Source organism: Chaetura pelagica, unplaced genomic scaffold, assembly GCF_000747805.2.
Source record: "Chaetura pelagica isolate M959 unplaced genomic scaffold, ChaPel_1.0 scaffold90, whole genome shotgun sequence".
Taxonomy (NCBI): Eukaryota; Metazoa; Chordata; class Aves; order Apodiformes; family Apodidae; genus Chaetura; species Chaetura pelagica.
Genome location: NW_009953496.1, coordinates 7,734,037 through 7,751,115, shown reverse-complemented (window position 1 = coordinate 7,751,115; position 17,079 = coordinate 7,734,037). Strand labels below are relative to the sequence as shown.

At 39.0% G+C, this 17,079-nt stretch overlaps 1 protein-coding gene across 1 annotated transcript in view; it reads left to right on the top strand.

Moving 5' to 3' along the window:
* Positions 1–17,079, top strand: part of AHI1 (Abelson helper integration site 1) — an 87,137-nt gene that overhangs the window by 66,187 nt on the left and 3,871 nt on the right. The window contains exons 21-22 of the mRNA XM_009999144.1: positions 870–1,032; positions 2,502–2,602. Coding sequence (XP_009997446.1) covers positions 870–1,032; positions 2,502–2,602 — 264 coding nt within the window. The remainder of the gene's footprint in view (positions 1–869; positions 1,033–2,501; positions 2,603–17,079) is intronic.

The window sequence follows — 17,079 nt, the reverse complement described above, 5'->3', positions numbered from 1 at the left end:
GTAGGTAAACTGTTCTTTGTGTAAAATAGGTCATAATTTTGCTCTTCACTTATGATGAGGGAAGTGAGCAATTCTCTTATTCTTTCAGTTCACTTGTTTTCTTTTCAGTCTTTTTTTGCTCTGAATTCATCAGGACAAATTTTTGTTCATAGGACATAGGAAATAATGAGGAAACTATACTTGGTGTTTTCAGGTTCATGGTAGAAAGCAGGCTTCTAGTGATGTGTTCCAGGTAGCATGCATGGTGCTGACCACTATTAGTATACTTTTTTCAGAAAATACTAAGTGTAGTATATCACTGGCAAATAATTTATTATGTGAAATGGAATATAAATATTTTGGGTAGATATTTATAAAACTGTATATACTAATCCTTCTTTCTAAACACACACACACAAAAAATTAAGGGATCGAAGCAAAACTTTGCAATAATATTGTGAACTAAATTTTTCCTTCGGTGAATCTGTCGTAGTGTTGAAGTATTTATTTGAACACATGCTTCATGAGCACACACAGAATGGGATCTGAAGGTGGTGTAACAATTCTGAGAAAATGAATGTATGAAGTGTATTTTTTTCCCTTTTGCTTCACAAGTAAATTGCTTATAAAACTACCAGCTGCTGTTTTGAAGCTAATCTTAGTGAATTGAATGTTCTTAACCATTTCTACAATCCCACAGTCCTTTATCTTGCCTCTCCTGCTGCTTTCCCACCACCCCTGATCCCATTAGCAAAACTTGAGACAGCCTCAGCTTTTACCAAAGTGCAGCTTTGGTTTCAGCTTCTTTTCTGCAAGAGGAAGTGAATGTTGCGCTTTTTTCTCTGTGGCAGGGTTGTGATAAAGCTGTGGTGCTCTTATCTCTCTTTTAGGTAGTGGCTCTTTATGACTACACAGCGCATCGATCAGATGAGCTAACCATCCATCGCAGTGACATTATCCAAGTGTTGTACAAAGATAATGATAACTGGTGGTTTGGCAGCCTAGCAAATGGACAGCAAGGCTATTTTCCAGCTAATTATGTGGCTGGTGAAAGTAAGTTTACTTCTGTCTTCCTGGTATACCGGTGTGGGTTTAACTGATGGTCCAAGATTTTACCATGTTGTACTGCTTATTGTTCTGAAGATAGGAATTTATGTAGCACGTAGATGGCATAATGATTATTTAGGGTGATGCAGAAATTGTGTATAGTTAGCTAGCCACTGAGCAAGTTGACACATCTGACTTAGGAAGGTATTGGAACTTAAATATTCCAGTTTATATGGTACTGTCTTAATTGTCAGTCAACTGGATCAGTTTCTCATTTCCTCTTACATATAGACTGCTGGTTCATGCCCTACCTTGGCAACATTTTAGGACACATCAAAGCATTTCACAGACATCTTTGTTTTTTCTTAGGTATTCTGTGTTAGATCTAACCAGTACTTTTGTAAAAACTGTTGATTTTCCCTCTGCTCTAATGCAGAATGCTTAGTTCCCAAATAAGTGGATTTCAGTATGAAGTTCTAAAGGAACAGTAGCGGTTAAATCTCAACTCTGAATATTGAACTTGCTACCAGGTCTTTGTCATTAAAACAGTTTTGAATAAACTAATGCAGAAAAACCTAAATGAATCTGAACAAATAATATAGGAAGCATCCTACTGAGTCAACTGATAGGAAAATGCTCAGGGTCCTGACACTTCTTATTATTCAGTTTATGGACATAGTGTTTAGTTGCCCTCCTAAACTATCAAAACTTCAATTATGTTGGTGTTTAGAAATCTTTTAACCCAAGTTTTCGTAAGTTTCCCCCCTTTTTCTAGTTACTCCCTCTGTCTTTCAAGTGAAGTCTAGTCTTTATGCCTTTTTCCAAAAAAAGAAAAAACGCCAGCCTTGGACATAACACTGTGCTAACTTGATGATCATAGTTAAAGTCAACTTAACTACTCTCCTTCCTCTTTGTTCTCCCCTTGCACATCCTGTGCATTTTCTCCTTCCTTTCTTCCTTGCAAAATAAGCCAGAGAGCAGTCTGTAGGAAGAGATTTCACTGATGACCTGTTGTTCTTTAAAAAAAATGGAACAAAAGTTTTGAGGCAGTTGTTCAATTGTGCAAAAAAACCCACCCTCATATATAACTTGTTATTACAGTTGGTGGCAATCTTATTAGTTAATTAAGAGAAATGCATATGGTATGTTTGTTAAGTACCAGCTGCATTGCTGTCAGTAGGGACTTGGTTCTTAAGTCGTGTAAATGTTTGATTGTTTTTATTTTATATAATTACCTATATAAATAAGCAATAAATAAATGACATTTAAGTCTAAGCTTAGTAATGTAAATGAAAGTTAATCGGCAAATTTTGATAAATTCTTATACAAAGTTTGGCTTCAAACATTTTTCACCTGTATCAGTTCACATCCTGTTACTTGGCTAGATTGTAATTTCATGGTTGCTCACATAAAATGGACACATTCATAATTATTTTGTGGTCCTCATAATGGTGAATTGTGGATGCTGTTTGCAGAAGAATATGGAGAACAATCTTCAGGATCAGTGCCAGATTCTGCTCCTCTCCTGCCGGAAGGACCAAAAGAAGCAGAGGAGGGTTCTCCAACACTTCATAAGGTAATAATTTGAGAATGAAGGACTCTGTAAGTAGTGGTGGAGTATGCCTTTTGTGTGGCAGCTGGACTGTATTTATTTTCAGTCTTGGAAAAATTCCTTGTCTGTAGACCTCATTCTAGGCAAACAGGTAGATAGATATTCATGAGATGTCTGATGTTTGTCTTGTGTGGAACCAGCTATTCCATCACGTGGCAATTAAATGTTCTGCCTCCCATTGCACCACTGTAACAAGTGGCAAATTTCCCCTTGACTCCAAGGTTTACAGAAGTTACAGAGCTACCTGGTATAAATACCAGTTGAAGAAACAACATGGGTTTGTCAGAACCTGACAGACATTCGGGCACTGCACTTTCATTCTTGGACTATGCACTGCCCAAGGATTCTTCAGATTTTCTGCCATGAAATTTCCCTGTCTGTTGAGTTGCTTAGTAAAAAGCTGTTATGTTTTCCTCTTGAGAGTTTTTCAGTCCATGTAATAATACCTTAATTAAAGGTATATAATGTGATCATAAAGCCTTATTACCAGAGCAGGAGATACACTTCATCTAAATGTGCTTCCTGGTCAGTGGATGTTTCTGCTGACAAGCATGTGAATGACTGCACCCATCCTGTGGGGTGCTTGGGAGGGTTGACTTTAGACCCTTCATGGTTTGGAGGAGCAAAGGAGAGAAAAGCTTTTGTCTTGACTACATCTAATACTTCCTCATTCCCACCATATATTCTTCTATTGGGTTGCAAGTGCATATGGAATTATGTTGTTTACACAACACATACTAGATTGTACACAGAAGCATTCCTGTTTCTGTGATTGTAGTTAGCAGTCAAAATACAGTATGTACAGAAGAACAAAGAAACAGCAGCCAGTTTTTAGTCAAGGAAAATATAGGGACTTGATTTTTATTTTACTTTTTCAGATCTTTAGAGATACTGATATATGCAAATCAGGACAGATGACTCTCACTTCTCCAGGCAAACAGAGATCAGAAACTTCCATAGCTTGTGTTCCCCTTCTGTGAAGACTGATGATTGTCTTAAAATATGGGATACTTTGTAAGCAGAAAAAAAACCTAACAGAAATTGGTTTGATAACCATTGGAATCTGAGAATTTTTTATTAAAAAATATTTGTGTTCTTCTTAATTGTGCTTTCCCCAACTATTTAAACTATTCATTTAGTCAAAAAGTACTTACACAACTACTTTAAAAGTGATTTTTGTTCAAATTTCTTTTAAATGACTTGACTTCCCATGTGCCTTTCTAAAATTGAATCTAATATTTTGCATCTGATTTGCAAGACTCAAAACATATGCTGTATTGCTTAGTTTTTTCTTTTTTAGATTACAATATTTGCTACATAATATAAATTTCAATGTTTAGGGTTAAAACACTCAAAGCTACTTATTTTAACCTTTTTTTGGTATGGCTTTTGTTTTTAATAAGTTAATGGAGAGAGGTAACATTTAATAGATTATTGCATACACTTGGCAATCTTGTTGAAGCCAACTGCTATAAATTGAATTACTATGTGTTGAGTTTCTAACTATACTTGAAAAATTGAATTAATCACTACATCAAGTAGTAATAATTAATCTGAAGTCTCTTTTACCTCTTTGTAGCCAAGAAACTCATAGCCAAACCACTGTCCAAGAAAGACAAGGGTGCGTTAGTTCCAGACGCTCTAGTAAAGGTAGACAAGAACAAATATAGGAAAAATTGCAATATTACTGGAAAGCATGAGAATTTCTTTCACAGTTGTCTGCATTGCTGGAGGCAAGGAAAATAGCCCAGAGGGAATATGTTGTTATACTAACCCAGTTTCACTCATACCCAGACTAGAAAAGGGAGAAGTGCTGAGATACTTATTCTCATTAAGGACCAAATAATTTCTATCCACATCTTCCTTTTTCTGTTTTAATCTACTAGGAATCTAGTTGATTTACTGGATCAAAATACTTTTATGTACATAACTAATGTTACTAACATTTGCAACCAGTATTTATTATTCAACACTGTGAGAAGTGACACTTACATTTTCTCAAGTGTCTATGATTGACATATTTTTCTGTCACTGTTTGACTCAGGTTCTCCCCTCCCACCCAGGTAAGGAAAGAGAGAGAGAAAAAGAGAGACTTGGCTGGATTGAAAACTAAACTACACAACTTTAATTAAACACCAATGATAAAAGAAAATTATACAATTATATACAGATATGTTCAGATACCTGCAAAAGCCTCTCGCCTCCCCCCACCCCCAGCAACTCCCACAGCATCTCCTGAGCTGTGAACAGTCCCAAAAAATCCCAGAGCTGCTGGAGAAAGCACAGAGTGATGAGGGTCAGGAGAGCTCAAGCCTGGGGGTCGGTGGTGATGGATGGAAGGAATCCTACCCAGACACCAGCCATGGATGACAAGAGAAGGGAAGAAGAAGAAGGAAGGAAGTTGTCTTCTGTGATCTCTGACCTTCCTCTGAGCTTACATAGATACATGGAATGGAATATCTCTGGCCACTTTTGCTGTCTGTCTAACTCAGCCTCCTACAGGGGGGTCATAGATCTCCCCATAGTGTCTGAGCCAGCAGGGCAAAGATGTGACCTTGAAGACGCAGCAGTTAGAAAAACATTCCTCTCTTATCAGCCTTAGTTGGAACGCTCTGGTGCTAGTTAAAAGAAAGCTCAATGAAGGAAAAAAAAATCAGTAAAAGGAAAACTGGCTTTATTCTGGCTCAGACCAGGACGTTTCTAATGGTCTTTGTATTACTAGTACCACTTTTTTAGCAACCCTTAGTTTTAGTAATATTTCATGAAAATATTCTTTACTTTTATTCTGCTGGCTTGGTAGTCTGCATAACTCGTACCAATACTCTGAAGACATAATTAATGAAGTATAGAGTAGCAGTACAAAACCAAGCAAATATGTTGCTTTTTATCTTGCGCAGTATCCAATGGCATCACAAAATCATGAAGACTCCAGGGAGAAGTAACAATGCTCTCGATCCCCTCCCCCTCCCACCCAGGTAAGGAAAGAGAGAGAGAAAAAGAGAGACTTGGCTGGATTGAAAACTAAACTACACAACTTTAATTAAACACCAATGATAAAAGAAAATTATACAATTATATACAGATATGTTCAGATACCTGCAAAAGCCTCTCGCCTCCCCCCACCCCCAGCAACTCCCACAGCATCTCCTGAGCTGTGAACAGTCCCAAAAAATCCCAGAGCTGCTGGAGAAAGCACAGAGTGATGAGGGTCAGGAGAGCTCAAGCCTGGGGGTCGGTGGTGATGGATGGAAGGAATCCTACCCAGACACCAGCCATGGATGACAAGAGAAGGGAAGAAGAAGAAGGAAGGAAGTTGTCTTCTGTGATCTCTGACCTTCCTCTGAGCTTACATAGATACATGGAATGGAATATCTCTGGCCACTTTTGCTGTCTGTCTAACTCAGCCTCCTACAGGGGGGTCATAGATCTCCCCATAGTGTCTGAGCCAGCAGGGCAAAGATGTGACCTTGAAGACGCAGCAGTTAGAAAAACATTCCTCTCTTATCAGCCTTAGTTGGAACGCTCTGGTGCTAGTTAAAAGAAAGCTCAATGAAGGAAAAAAAAATCAGTAAAAGGAAAACTGGCTTTATTCTGGCTCAGACCAGGACGTTTCTAATGGTCTTTGTATTACTAGTACCACTTTTTTAGCAACCCTTAGTTTTAGTAATATTTCATGAAAATATTCTTTACTTTTATTCTGCTGGCTTGGTAGTCTGCATAACTCGTACCAATACTCTGAAGACATAATTAATGAAGTATAGAGTAGCAGTACAAAACCAAGCAAATATGTTGCTTTTTATCTTGCGCAGTATCCAATGGCATCACAAAATCATGAAGACTCCAGGGAGAAGTACACATTAGAGCACATCTAATACTGGTTGAAGGAAATTTTTTTTTATACCATGCTTAGTTAACCTGGTGAACCTTGCTACTACAAGAAACTATTAAACTTAAGCACTTGGAGATTAATTTTTTTAATAACACATTAGGCCGAGGTAATGGCTGAGATTCCACAAGCATCTGAATGACTGGGAAAACCAAATCTGGCTGATTTTTTAATTATTATTTATTTATCTGAAGTTACATAAACACCATATAAGTCACCAAGAAGATAGTTAATTGAATCAAATGATGAATCAAATCTCTGTGTAAGACTTGCTATACCTTGAAGTTTGAAGGAAGGTTCTCCTGCACTTTGGCTTTAGGCAACAGCAGATACTTCAGAGACAAACCAGCTGAAAAGACCACTGGGGGGGCTGATCGGTTATGGCAGTTCCTGTGTTGCAGCAGTGACACGGCAACTTTTCTTCCTATTCTTTTCTTTTTGGTTTTTTTTCAGTATAAGAGCTGACAAAAAGAAATGCCAATTTCTTTTACATAGGAAATAAAGAAAATAATTGTTTTGTAATACTGTATGGTTTGGGCTTTTTTTGCGTTGGCAGAAATGAATTTATTTTTTTTTTAATCCAAAAATATTTATTGAATAATTGTTGCTTAAGTTGTTACCACAAGCAGGAAAATATAACTGAATTTTTGGTTGTGTTTGGCTTTTGGCCACAAGCATGTTTTCCAAAATACTTGGTTATATCCAGGTCTTCTATATCTGTTGGTCTTTTTGTTTGCTTTGAGGAATACATAAATATTTAGCTCTGTTTAGACTGCAAAACAGTTACTGTGAAAATCGTTATTACCAATTACTTGTGAGATTGTGCTACCATAGACTAAAAAGGGCACTTAAAATGTAGAATACTACTATGGTTTTAATTACTGAGAATACTAGAGAGTTTAATTTAAAATAGTTTTCCAACTGCAGATGTTATAAATGCATATCTAGCCTATTCCTCAGAATTTTATTATGAGTGAATAAAATAGAAGCATTAATGTTAGTAGAGGGCATAATGCTCAAGATCCAATATTAATCTTTGCAAATAATAAAAAAAAATAATTATGTTCAAAGAACCTACTTTCAAAATGCTTTCTACCATCAGCTTTGCATTCATAGCATAATAATTTTATGCAAACCTTGTTTTCCTGCCTTATGAGTTACTTAACTCCTGAGCCACAGAGTTAGGTCATAATCATCTTTAATTACAACATACATTTAAACTGCCAATAGAGATTTCATGGAGTGAAGTTCTCACTGCTCTGGTAAAGAATCCCAAGAAGCAGACACAGACCTGTCATCTTGGCTACTGCAGTCAGTGTGCCCTTTTCATATTCCTTAAGATGAAGGTAGAAAAGACAGAAGTTCCGATAAGGTTCTGTTAGAAACCAGAGTTTGGGTTTTGCAAATTTTGGGAAATCAGAGACATTTCAAAGTCAATACAGTGTCATTTTTTTAATATATTTTTTTTTTTTTGCCAGAAATGTTCTGTTGTCTAGAAAATCTTGTAAAGAAGCTTTATAATTAAAGATGGCCTACCACTCACTATATGAAATGCATCTCATTGGGTTCTGAATGTTCCACATTATGTTAGAATAGTAGGAAGTGGTAATACACAAAAAAGAAACCAGTTATTTAAAAGTGCCATTGAAAGTGTAAGAAAATAATCTTTCCAGTATCTTTATCTTTGAAAAATGATGATAGCTATAAAAAAAATGGTCATAAGCATGAAAAGGTTTATCTTCAAGAACTACATTATTATTGCACAACTTGGATGATCTACCCCAGAGATCATCAAAACTCAATTTCATGTATATTTAAACAAAGTTTGGGATTATCACTATTCACATAAATAATTCATGTTCTCATTCTCCTTCCCCTAGAGTGTGTTGCCAGACTTCCTGAATATTTAGCCTAGCATGTCTGAAACTAACCTGCCAAGCAATTGATGATTTTCCCCTGGGCTCGAGCTCTCTCAATGTAGGTGTTTAAAAGCAGAGAAAATTTGCTCAAAAATATTTCCAAAAATACTAGATCAAAACTTTGTATTTTACAGCTTGTGGTTTTTCTGTTTTCTCCTTTAATGGTGCCTTTCTTCAGGTTACACACAGGCATACACTTCAGTGACTGGTTATCTTTTAGGAAGAGGAGGGACTAGGTAAATGTGATAATGCTAATGAAGGAAACAATAAATTATTAATATGATGGAGATCTTGCTGGAAATTGAACTGGAAACTTTAAATATGTCGTGAAGTATGTTCATTTTCAAGGTTCAGAGATAATGCAGACCCAAACCCAGATAATATTCAATTGAACTGAATGTGTTACAGTAAAGTTTATAATTCTGGCCTGCTTTCATGCCAAAGATAATTACAGATCTCTCTTTCCAAAGGCATTGACATCTGGGCTGAATGAAACTATGCTTTTCTAGAATCAGTCCACAAAGCTGCTATGTGGTCTTCTTCTCTATTGAATAGGCATTATAAAATAGATACATCTTTGCAAATCCTACTTTTTAGTAGTAATTACCTTGATATTCTTGGAGAAGTCCTTCTTCCAAAGGAAATGTTACTATGGTGCCATCTATGAGGAATGGATCATTTTCCTTAAATGTTGCCTGACTAACATATTTCAGCTTTTTACTTCTATAGTTTTCTATTTTTAAGTATTTTGTTATCCCTTAATGCAGTTTGTACTGTTCAAGTTTAGTCTCTCTTAAACACACTGTTGAGGAACACATATTATTAAGAAAGCTCTCAGGAGCAAACTAACTTCTCTCTTCCCCATGGTTTTCTTCTTGGGACCTCATAGCCTCTATCTGAACAGGACCAAACTATTTTTATGCAAATTTTAATGCAAAGCTGTAACCACGAATAAATTCCCAGAGGCCAAGACTTGAAGACTGAAAACAGCTGTTCTAAACCATAGTGCTTCAGTCTGGAGTATCTTGTCTCCACTCCTCCTCTTTCTTTTGTTGTCCCTCAAATCTAGCTGATTTGATTTTTCAGATGCATCCTTTGTTAGTGTTGAGCCATGACTGCAGTTTTTACCCACCAGATTTCCTGCTGGTCTCCCCTAGCCCTGAGAAGGCCCAGGATTCAGTAGTTTCAAAGACTAGACAAGGCAAAGTCCTCTCTGCCTGTAGCTCTATCATTCATAGATGGAGAAGATAGTGAGTGGTGGCTTAGACTTAAACACTTCAGTGGTTTAGCTGTTTTTTTATTGGAAACAAAAATTCATGCCAATGTCTCTGTTATATACAGAGTCACAGTTCTGCTAGATACAGCTAAGTTAATCCTGTTAGACACCAGGCACATAGAGGGGGAAAAGCAATTATAAGTTAATTGCATTTTAAATAAGGTGAGGGGAAAAGAAATACATGCAATTCCACTAGCAGAACTCCCCATCAGTTGTTCATTTAATGGAGAAATGTATGTAGGGGTACAGAATAGTCCAAAAGAAAATTATGATTGTAGTGGTGTGTCACAACACTTCTCCCAAACTTGACTTGTTAGAACAGTTTTGACAGGAGATACCTACACTGCTCTGCAGAGTTAAGTACATAGCTATAAATCTTTAATCCATGGACTGTGTAATCGAAAACAAAGTACAAACATAATACCAAGTTTAACATCCTAAAGACTAGTCTGAGAAGACACAGAAACATGTTCATTCTTGCCATCTGTGATCCAATGAATCTTTAATTAGAACAAGTTCTGGAGGAACAGCTCTGTGGGAGAATTCCCCTGTGCAGCGCAGGCTATCAGCAAGTGCACTTACTTTCATGGTTTGAATCACCTAGATAGATTGCCTGCCCCTCTCTCAGAATCACAGAATGGTAGGGGTTGGAAGCTAGAGCAGGATCACCTACAGCAGATCACGTAGGAACACGTTCAGATGGCTTTGGAATGTCTCCAGATATGAAAACTCCACAACCTCTCTGGGCAGCCTTTTCCAGTGCTCTGTTAACTCTCACAGTAAAGAATTTTTTCCTTATGTTTAGGTTGAACCTCCTGTGCTCTAGCGTGTGATCATTGCCCTTTGTCCTGTCAGTGGACACCAGTGAGAAGAGTCTGATCCCATCCTCCTGACACCCACCCTTTAGATATTTTTAAGCATTAATGAGATCCTCCCTCAGTTGTCTTTTCTCCAGGCTTAACAGCCCCAGCTCTCAGCCTTTCCTCACAGGGCACATGCTCCAGTCCCCTCATCGTCTTTGTGGCCTAGTGCTCGAGTCTCTCCAGTAGTTACTTGTCCTTCATTGATTGGGAAGCCCTGAATTAGATGCAGTATTCCAGATGTGGCCTCACTGGGGCAGAGTAGAGGGGGAGGAGAACCCCCCTACCCCCCTGGCCTTACTGGCCACACTTCTTCTGATGCACCCCAGGATGCCATTGGCCTTCTTGTCCACGAGGCACATTGCTGGCTTATGGTCATCCTTCTGTCCACCAAGACAACCAGGTCCTTTTCCATGGAACTGCCCTCCAGCAGGTCCTCCCCAGCTTGTACTGATACATGGGGTTGTTCCTCCCCACATGCAGTACTCTATACTCACCCTTGCTGAATTCCATTAGGTTTCTTCCTTCTCAACTCTCTAGCCTGTCAAGATCACACTGAATGGCAGCACAGCCTTCTGAGGCATTGACATCTGGGCTGAATGAAACTATGCTTTTCTAGAATCAGTCCACAAAGCTGCTATGTGGTCTTCTTCTCTATTGAATAGGCATTATAAAATAGATACATCTTTGCAAATCCTACTTTTTAGTAGTAATTACCTTGATATTCTTGGAGAAGTCCTTCTTCCAAAGGAAATGTTACTATGGTGCCATCTATGAGGAATGGATCATTTTCCTTAAATGTTGCCTGACTAACATATTTCAGCTTTTTACTTCTATAGTTTTCTATTTTTAAGTATTTTGTTATCCCTTAATGCAGTTTGTACTGTTCAAGTTTAGTCTCTCTTAAACACACTGTTGAGGAACACATATTATTAAGAAAGCTCTCAGGAGCAAACTAACTTCTCTCTTCCCCATGGTTTTCTTCTTGGGACCTCATAGCCTCTATCTGAACAGGACCAAACTATTTTTATGCAAATTTTAATGCAAAGCTGTAACCACGAATAAATTCCCAGAGGCCAAGACTTGAAGACTGAAAACAGCTGTTCTAAACCATAGTGCTTCAGTCTGGAGTATCTTGTCTCCACTCCTCCTCTTTCTTTTGTTGTCCCTCAAATCTAGCTGATTTGATTTTTCAGATGCATCCTTTGTTAGTGTTGAGCCATGACTGCAGTTTTTACCCACCAGATTTCCTGCTGGTCTCCCCTAGCCCTGAGAAGGCCCAGGATTCAGTAGTTTCAAAGACTAGACAAGGCAAAGTCCTCTCTGCCTGTAGCTCTATCATTCATAGATGGAGAAGATAGTGAGTGGTGGCTTAGACTTAAACACTTCAGTGGTTTAGCTGTTTTTTTATTGGAAACAAAAATTCATGCCAATGTCTCTGTTATATACAGAGTCACAGTTCTGCTAGATACAGCTAAGTTAATCCTGTTAGACACCAGGCACATAGAGGGGGAAAAGCAATTATAAGTTAATTGCATTTTAAATAAGGTGAGGGGAAAAGAAATACATGCAATTCCACTAGCAGAACTCCCCATCAGTTGTTCATTTAATGGAGAAATGTATGTAGGGGTACAGAATAGTCCAAAAGAAAATTATGATTGTAGTGGTGTGTCACAACACTTCTCCCAAACTTGACTTGTTAGAACAGTTTTGACAGGAGATACCTACACTGCTCTGCAGAGTTAAGTACATAGCTATAAATCTTTAATCCATGGACTGTGTAATCGAAAACAAAGTACAAACATAATACCAAGTTTAACATCCTAAAGACTAGTCTGAGAAGACACAGAAACATGTTCATTCTTGCCATCTGTGATCCAATGAATCTTTAATTAGAACAAGTTCTGGAGGAACAGCTCTGTGGGAGAATTCCCCTGTGCAGCGCAGGCTATCAGCAAGTGCACTTACTTTCATGGTTTGAATCACCTAGATAGATTGCCTGCCCCTCTCTCAGAATCACAGAATGGTAGGGGTTGGAAGCTAGAGCAGGATCACCTACAGCAGATCACGTAGGAACACGTTCAGATGGCTTTGGAATGTCTCCAGATATGAAAACTCCACAACCTCTCTGGGCAGCCTTTTCCAGTGCTCTGTTAACTCTCACAGTAAAGAATTTTTTCCTTATGTTTAGGTTGAACCTCCTGTGCTCTAGCGTGTGATCATTGCCCTTTGTCCTGTCAGTGGACACCAGTGAGAAGAGTCTGATCCCATCCTCCTGACACCCACCCTTTAGATATTTTTAAGCATTAATGAGATCCTCCCTCAGTTGTCTTTTCTCCAGGCTTAACAGCCCCAGCTCTCAGCCTTTCCTCACAGGGCACATGCTCCAGTCCCCTCATCGTCTTTGTGGCCTAGTGCTCGAGTCTCTCCAGTAGTTACTTGTCCTTCATTGATTGGGAAGCCCTGAATTAGATGCAGTATTCCAGATGTGGCCTCACTGGGGCAGAGTAGAGGGGGAGGAGAACCCCCCTACCCCCCTGGCCTTACTGGCCACACTTCTTCTGATGCACCCCAGGATGCCATTGGCCTTCTTGTCCACGAGGCACATTGCTGGCTTATGGTCATCCTTCTGTCCACCAAGACAACCAGGTCCTTTTCCATGGAACTGCCCTCCAGCAGGTCCTCCCCAGCTTGTACTGATACATGGGGTTGTTCCTCCCCACATGCAGTACTCTATACTCACCCTTGCTGAATTCCATTAGGTTTCTTCCTTCTCAACTCTCTAGCCTGTCAAGATCACACTGAATGGCAGCACAGCCTTCTGGTATGTCAGCCACTCCTTCCAGTTTTGTGTCATCAGCAACCTTGCTGAGGATATACTCTGTCCCTTTGTCCAGGTCGTTGTTTATTATATTGAACAGGGCTGGACCCAGTACTGACCCCTGCCTGGGGAGCACCACTAGACACAGGTCTCCAACTAGACTCTGCCCCACTTAGCACAACTGTCTAAGCTCTGTCCTTCAGCCAGTTCCCAACCCATCTCACTGGCAGTCATCCAATTAGTATTTCTGAAGTTTGGCTGTCAGGATGCTGTGGCAGACAATGTTGAAAGCCTCGCTGAAGTGAAGGTAGACCACATCCACTGCCACCTCATCTACTAGCCATGAAGTTACACCATTGTACAAAGCTATCAAATTGGTCAAACGTGACGTTACCCTTGGTGAATCCATGCTGACTACTCCTGATAACTCCTCTTCATGAACACTCCATTTTGTCCATTTACCTCTTAGTCTGTCAGAGACCCTTGCAGGCCACAGTCTTACAGAGACCTCTGCTCGATCTAGAAGAACAGCACAAAGATGTAGACTTGGGAGGAGACTCTATGATAGTAATAAAAGTGAAAGAAACTTCAGAAAATCTACACTTCTTCGGTATATATGAACTGATGTTCTCCTCTCCTGGCGAGCTATATTGTTCAAAGGGTAGAGAATTAGAATATGGCAACAAACATGTTCAGTATTTGTTCCTGTGAACAGGAAAGTTCGAGATACTCATAATTATCTGAAATATTAATATTTTTTTCTCTAAAGCAAATCTAGCCCTAACAATTCTGTATTAACAATAAAACTCTACAATCTGGATTAATTTAATAGCTGACACTGTTCCAACAGTAGGTTTGCTGAATCTTAGTGCAGAGTGATATAGTGCAGAGCTGTGTGGAGCTTCCTGGCAGATCTGCCCATGCAGATCAAGTAGTCAGCAGGTTTAGAAATGGGGAAAGAAGAGATCAACAGCCTCATCAGCCTCTTCATACACTAGACTTCAGTTGCTTGCTCCTTACATTAACATGTCCTTGATGCATTCTGTGTTGCCACTACCTTTTCAGCCAAATACCACCTGCGTGCTTTCCCAGGCTCCACTTGCTCATTGGCTGTGCTCCTCCTGCTGCTTCATCCCCTTGTTGCACCAGCACCTGCACTGCCTTCTTGCATCTGCTGCCAACCCCACATGTTCCATTAATATTGCTCCTGCTTACTCACAACACTGAGGTGGGCAAAGTTGAGTGGGCTAAGAGGGATACAAAAGTGTGTAGGATAGACAAGAGAAGGCAGTGGCATTGAGATCTGCTTCAGAAAGATCTAGTATCTGATTCCTGCCTCATTACATGCTTGAAAGTTTGAAGGAATGAGATAAGAAAGCTATCATACTTCAGCAATACTCTGGAGAATTGGGTGTTTGTCTCTACAGACCCTATGAATTCTCATTAGTTGCCATGTCGGGTGAACTCAGCTTTTTGACTGTCTCTAATCGTGTGCTTTTGTCACCTTGGTACTCGGGCTGAAATGCTGCGCTTGAATATATGAAAGCCTATATGATCGGTTGTTTTTAAGACCGATCATAAGAACCTTCAGTGAGGCAGCTTAATTTAGTAGACACTTTAACCTTCTGTTCTGATATCTGAAAGTATTAAAAGACTTAGTCCATTTTTTATAAGAGAAATCAGTGATGTATAGAGGCAGTTAAGGGAATTCAATTAGGCTGTTCTTTGGAAAGGTCCATATTTGATTATAGTATCAGTACAATGTAGAGATTCTGTAATATTTGCTCAAAAAGTAGGGTAAAAAACCTAGCTCAACATCATTCACAGGGTTTTCAGAAATAGATTGCGCTTTAACTGCAAGCAAAGTGAATTAATGATTGTGTATGGGAAGGAAATGCAAGGTTATACATGCTGAAGGAAGTATGAATTACTTAGAGTCATTCTCTTCACAGCACTCCTTGTGTTTTCGTATCAGTGGCATTATATTTCCTCCTTTGTGTTTACTTTTATCATTGACTTAGTTTCAGGTTTATTACTGTATTAACAAGGATTTTGTGTGTGAAGTAGAAGATTTTCCTTCATAGCCCTTCCAGTGTTGGATTATTACATTCCAATAGGCTGACTTCTGTCTGAACTAAACCAGCAATCTGTGTTTTTTCAGCAAACTAATTTTAGTGACTAAAGTGTGAACATGGTTGTTGTAGGCAGTGTGCATATATTAATTCAGTAAGTCAGTGGGAGCTTCATCCTGTTGCTTTTAAGTCAGCAGAAAAATAAAATTAACCTAATAAAATAATACTAGATAGCAGGACCAGGACAAAAGAAGTTCAGATTTCATTCAACTACTGACATTAGCTGGATTTTTTTGTAATTAATTCCATTAAAAGTTTAAGAAAGAACTGTTCAAGGCCTAAAACTGAAGTTTGGGAGATGTGGCTTCTGGTTCAAATGTGATCTTCATTTGTGTGTGCCAAGACAATTTTCATCTGTGCCTCACTTTACTCCAAGTTAAAATAGAACAACAGTACTCAAGAGGTTAAGTTTTATTCATTAGGTCTTTGAAATCTGTGATGGGTAAGTTGAGTGTCTGAAAACAAAGTATTTTCATTCCATTTTAAAATGCCAAAGCTAATACTCAAATGATAGAAAGAACTGCTGTGAAGGAGCCCTCTATTTTCTCTCTAAGTTAAATATGGAAGGACCATGGTACACCTTGCCTCTCAGTTCACACAAATGAAACAAACAATTGGCAGACTTTGAGGGTCAAGAACTGTAATTTTTTTTCTTCTCTGATGCTTCCAGAAAACTCTTGTTGATTTTGTGGTTCCTTTTTTAGCTGCTGTACTGCTGTTAGGCAGTCCAGAGCTGCTGAATGCTACTCCCTTACTAATACTGCTCGGTTTTAACTGGGGTTTTAGAAACAGCTGTTTCCTGGAGCTCATAGCAGAACATTTTACATCTTATTTACAAGCAGATGAGTACCTCTATGCTTGGCAGAACTGGATGGCCTGATCTTTTTAATACTAAGGCTAATTGAGAAATTCAGAAACAATGTAGTAGGTTTTGGTTTAGGCTGGCTATGAATCTGAAATTCAACTAACAGTCTTAAAAAATCATAAAGGTAGGCCAAGTTTTGAGAGCTGAGTTAGTTTTAAGCCTCTTCTCATCCCTTAGTCCCTGAAAAAATCTTTTTGGAAAGTCCTAGGTCTGATCTCCCTCCCTTCTCTGGCCTAGGGCTTCAGACTTTTTCTCCAGGTTCCAGGCTCTTCATAGGAACGAGTCCCTTCTCTCACAATGCCTGCCTGGGTAGAGCCCACAACAGTTTTTCACTGACAGCATTGTGATACCAGGTCTGGAGCTCCAGTGCCGTGCTTTCCACAGCTTTTCTGCTTGGTTGTGGTGCTATGGAGGCCTGAAGTTCATGGCTACACATGGATGTGTAGTGTACACCTGATTCCAGAAGAGCAAATGTGGAGTGAGACATAAGGCATATCAGTTATGTTTGCTTCTGCTCTTCATGAAAATGAAACAACATGGGTAGTTATCAGATGCTTTGAACAGCCTGGGTGGAAGAAGGTAGAGGAAATAATCTGTTCCTGAAGACAGTAAACTCAGCAAGGTCAGTCACTATTTCCTTATAGGAATTCTTGCAGTAAGTAGAAGACATGTTGGGATCGGA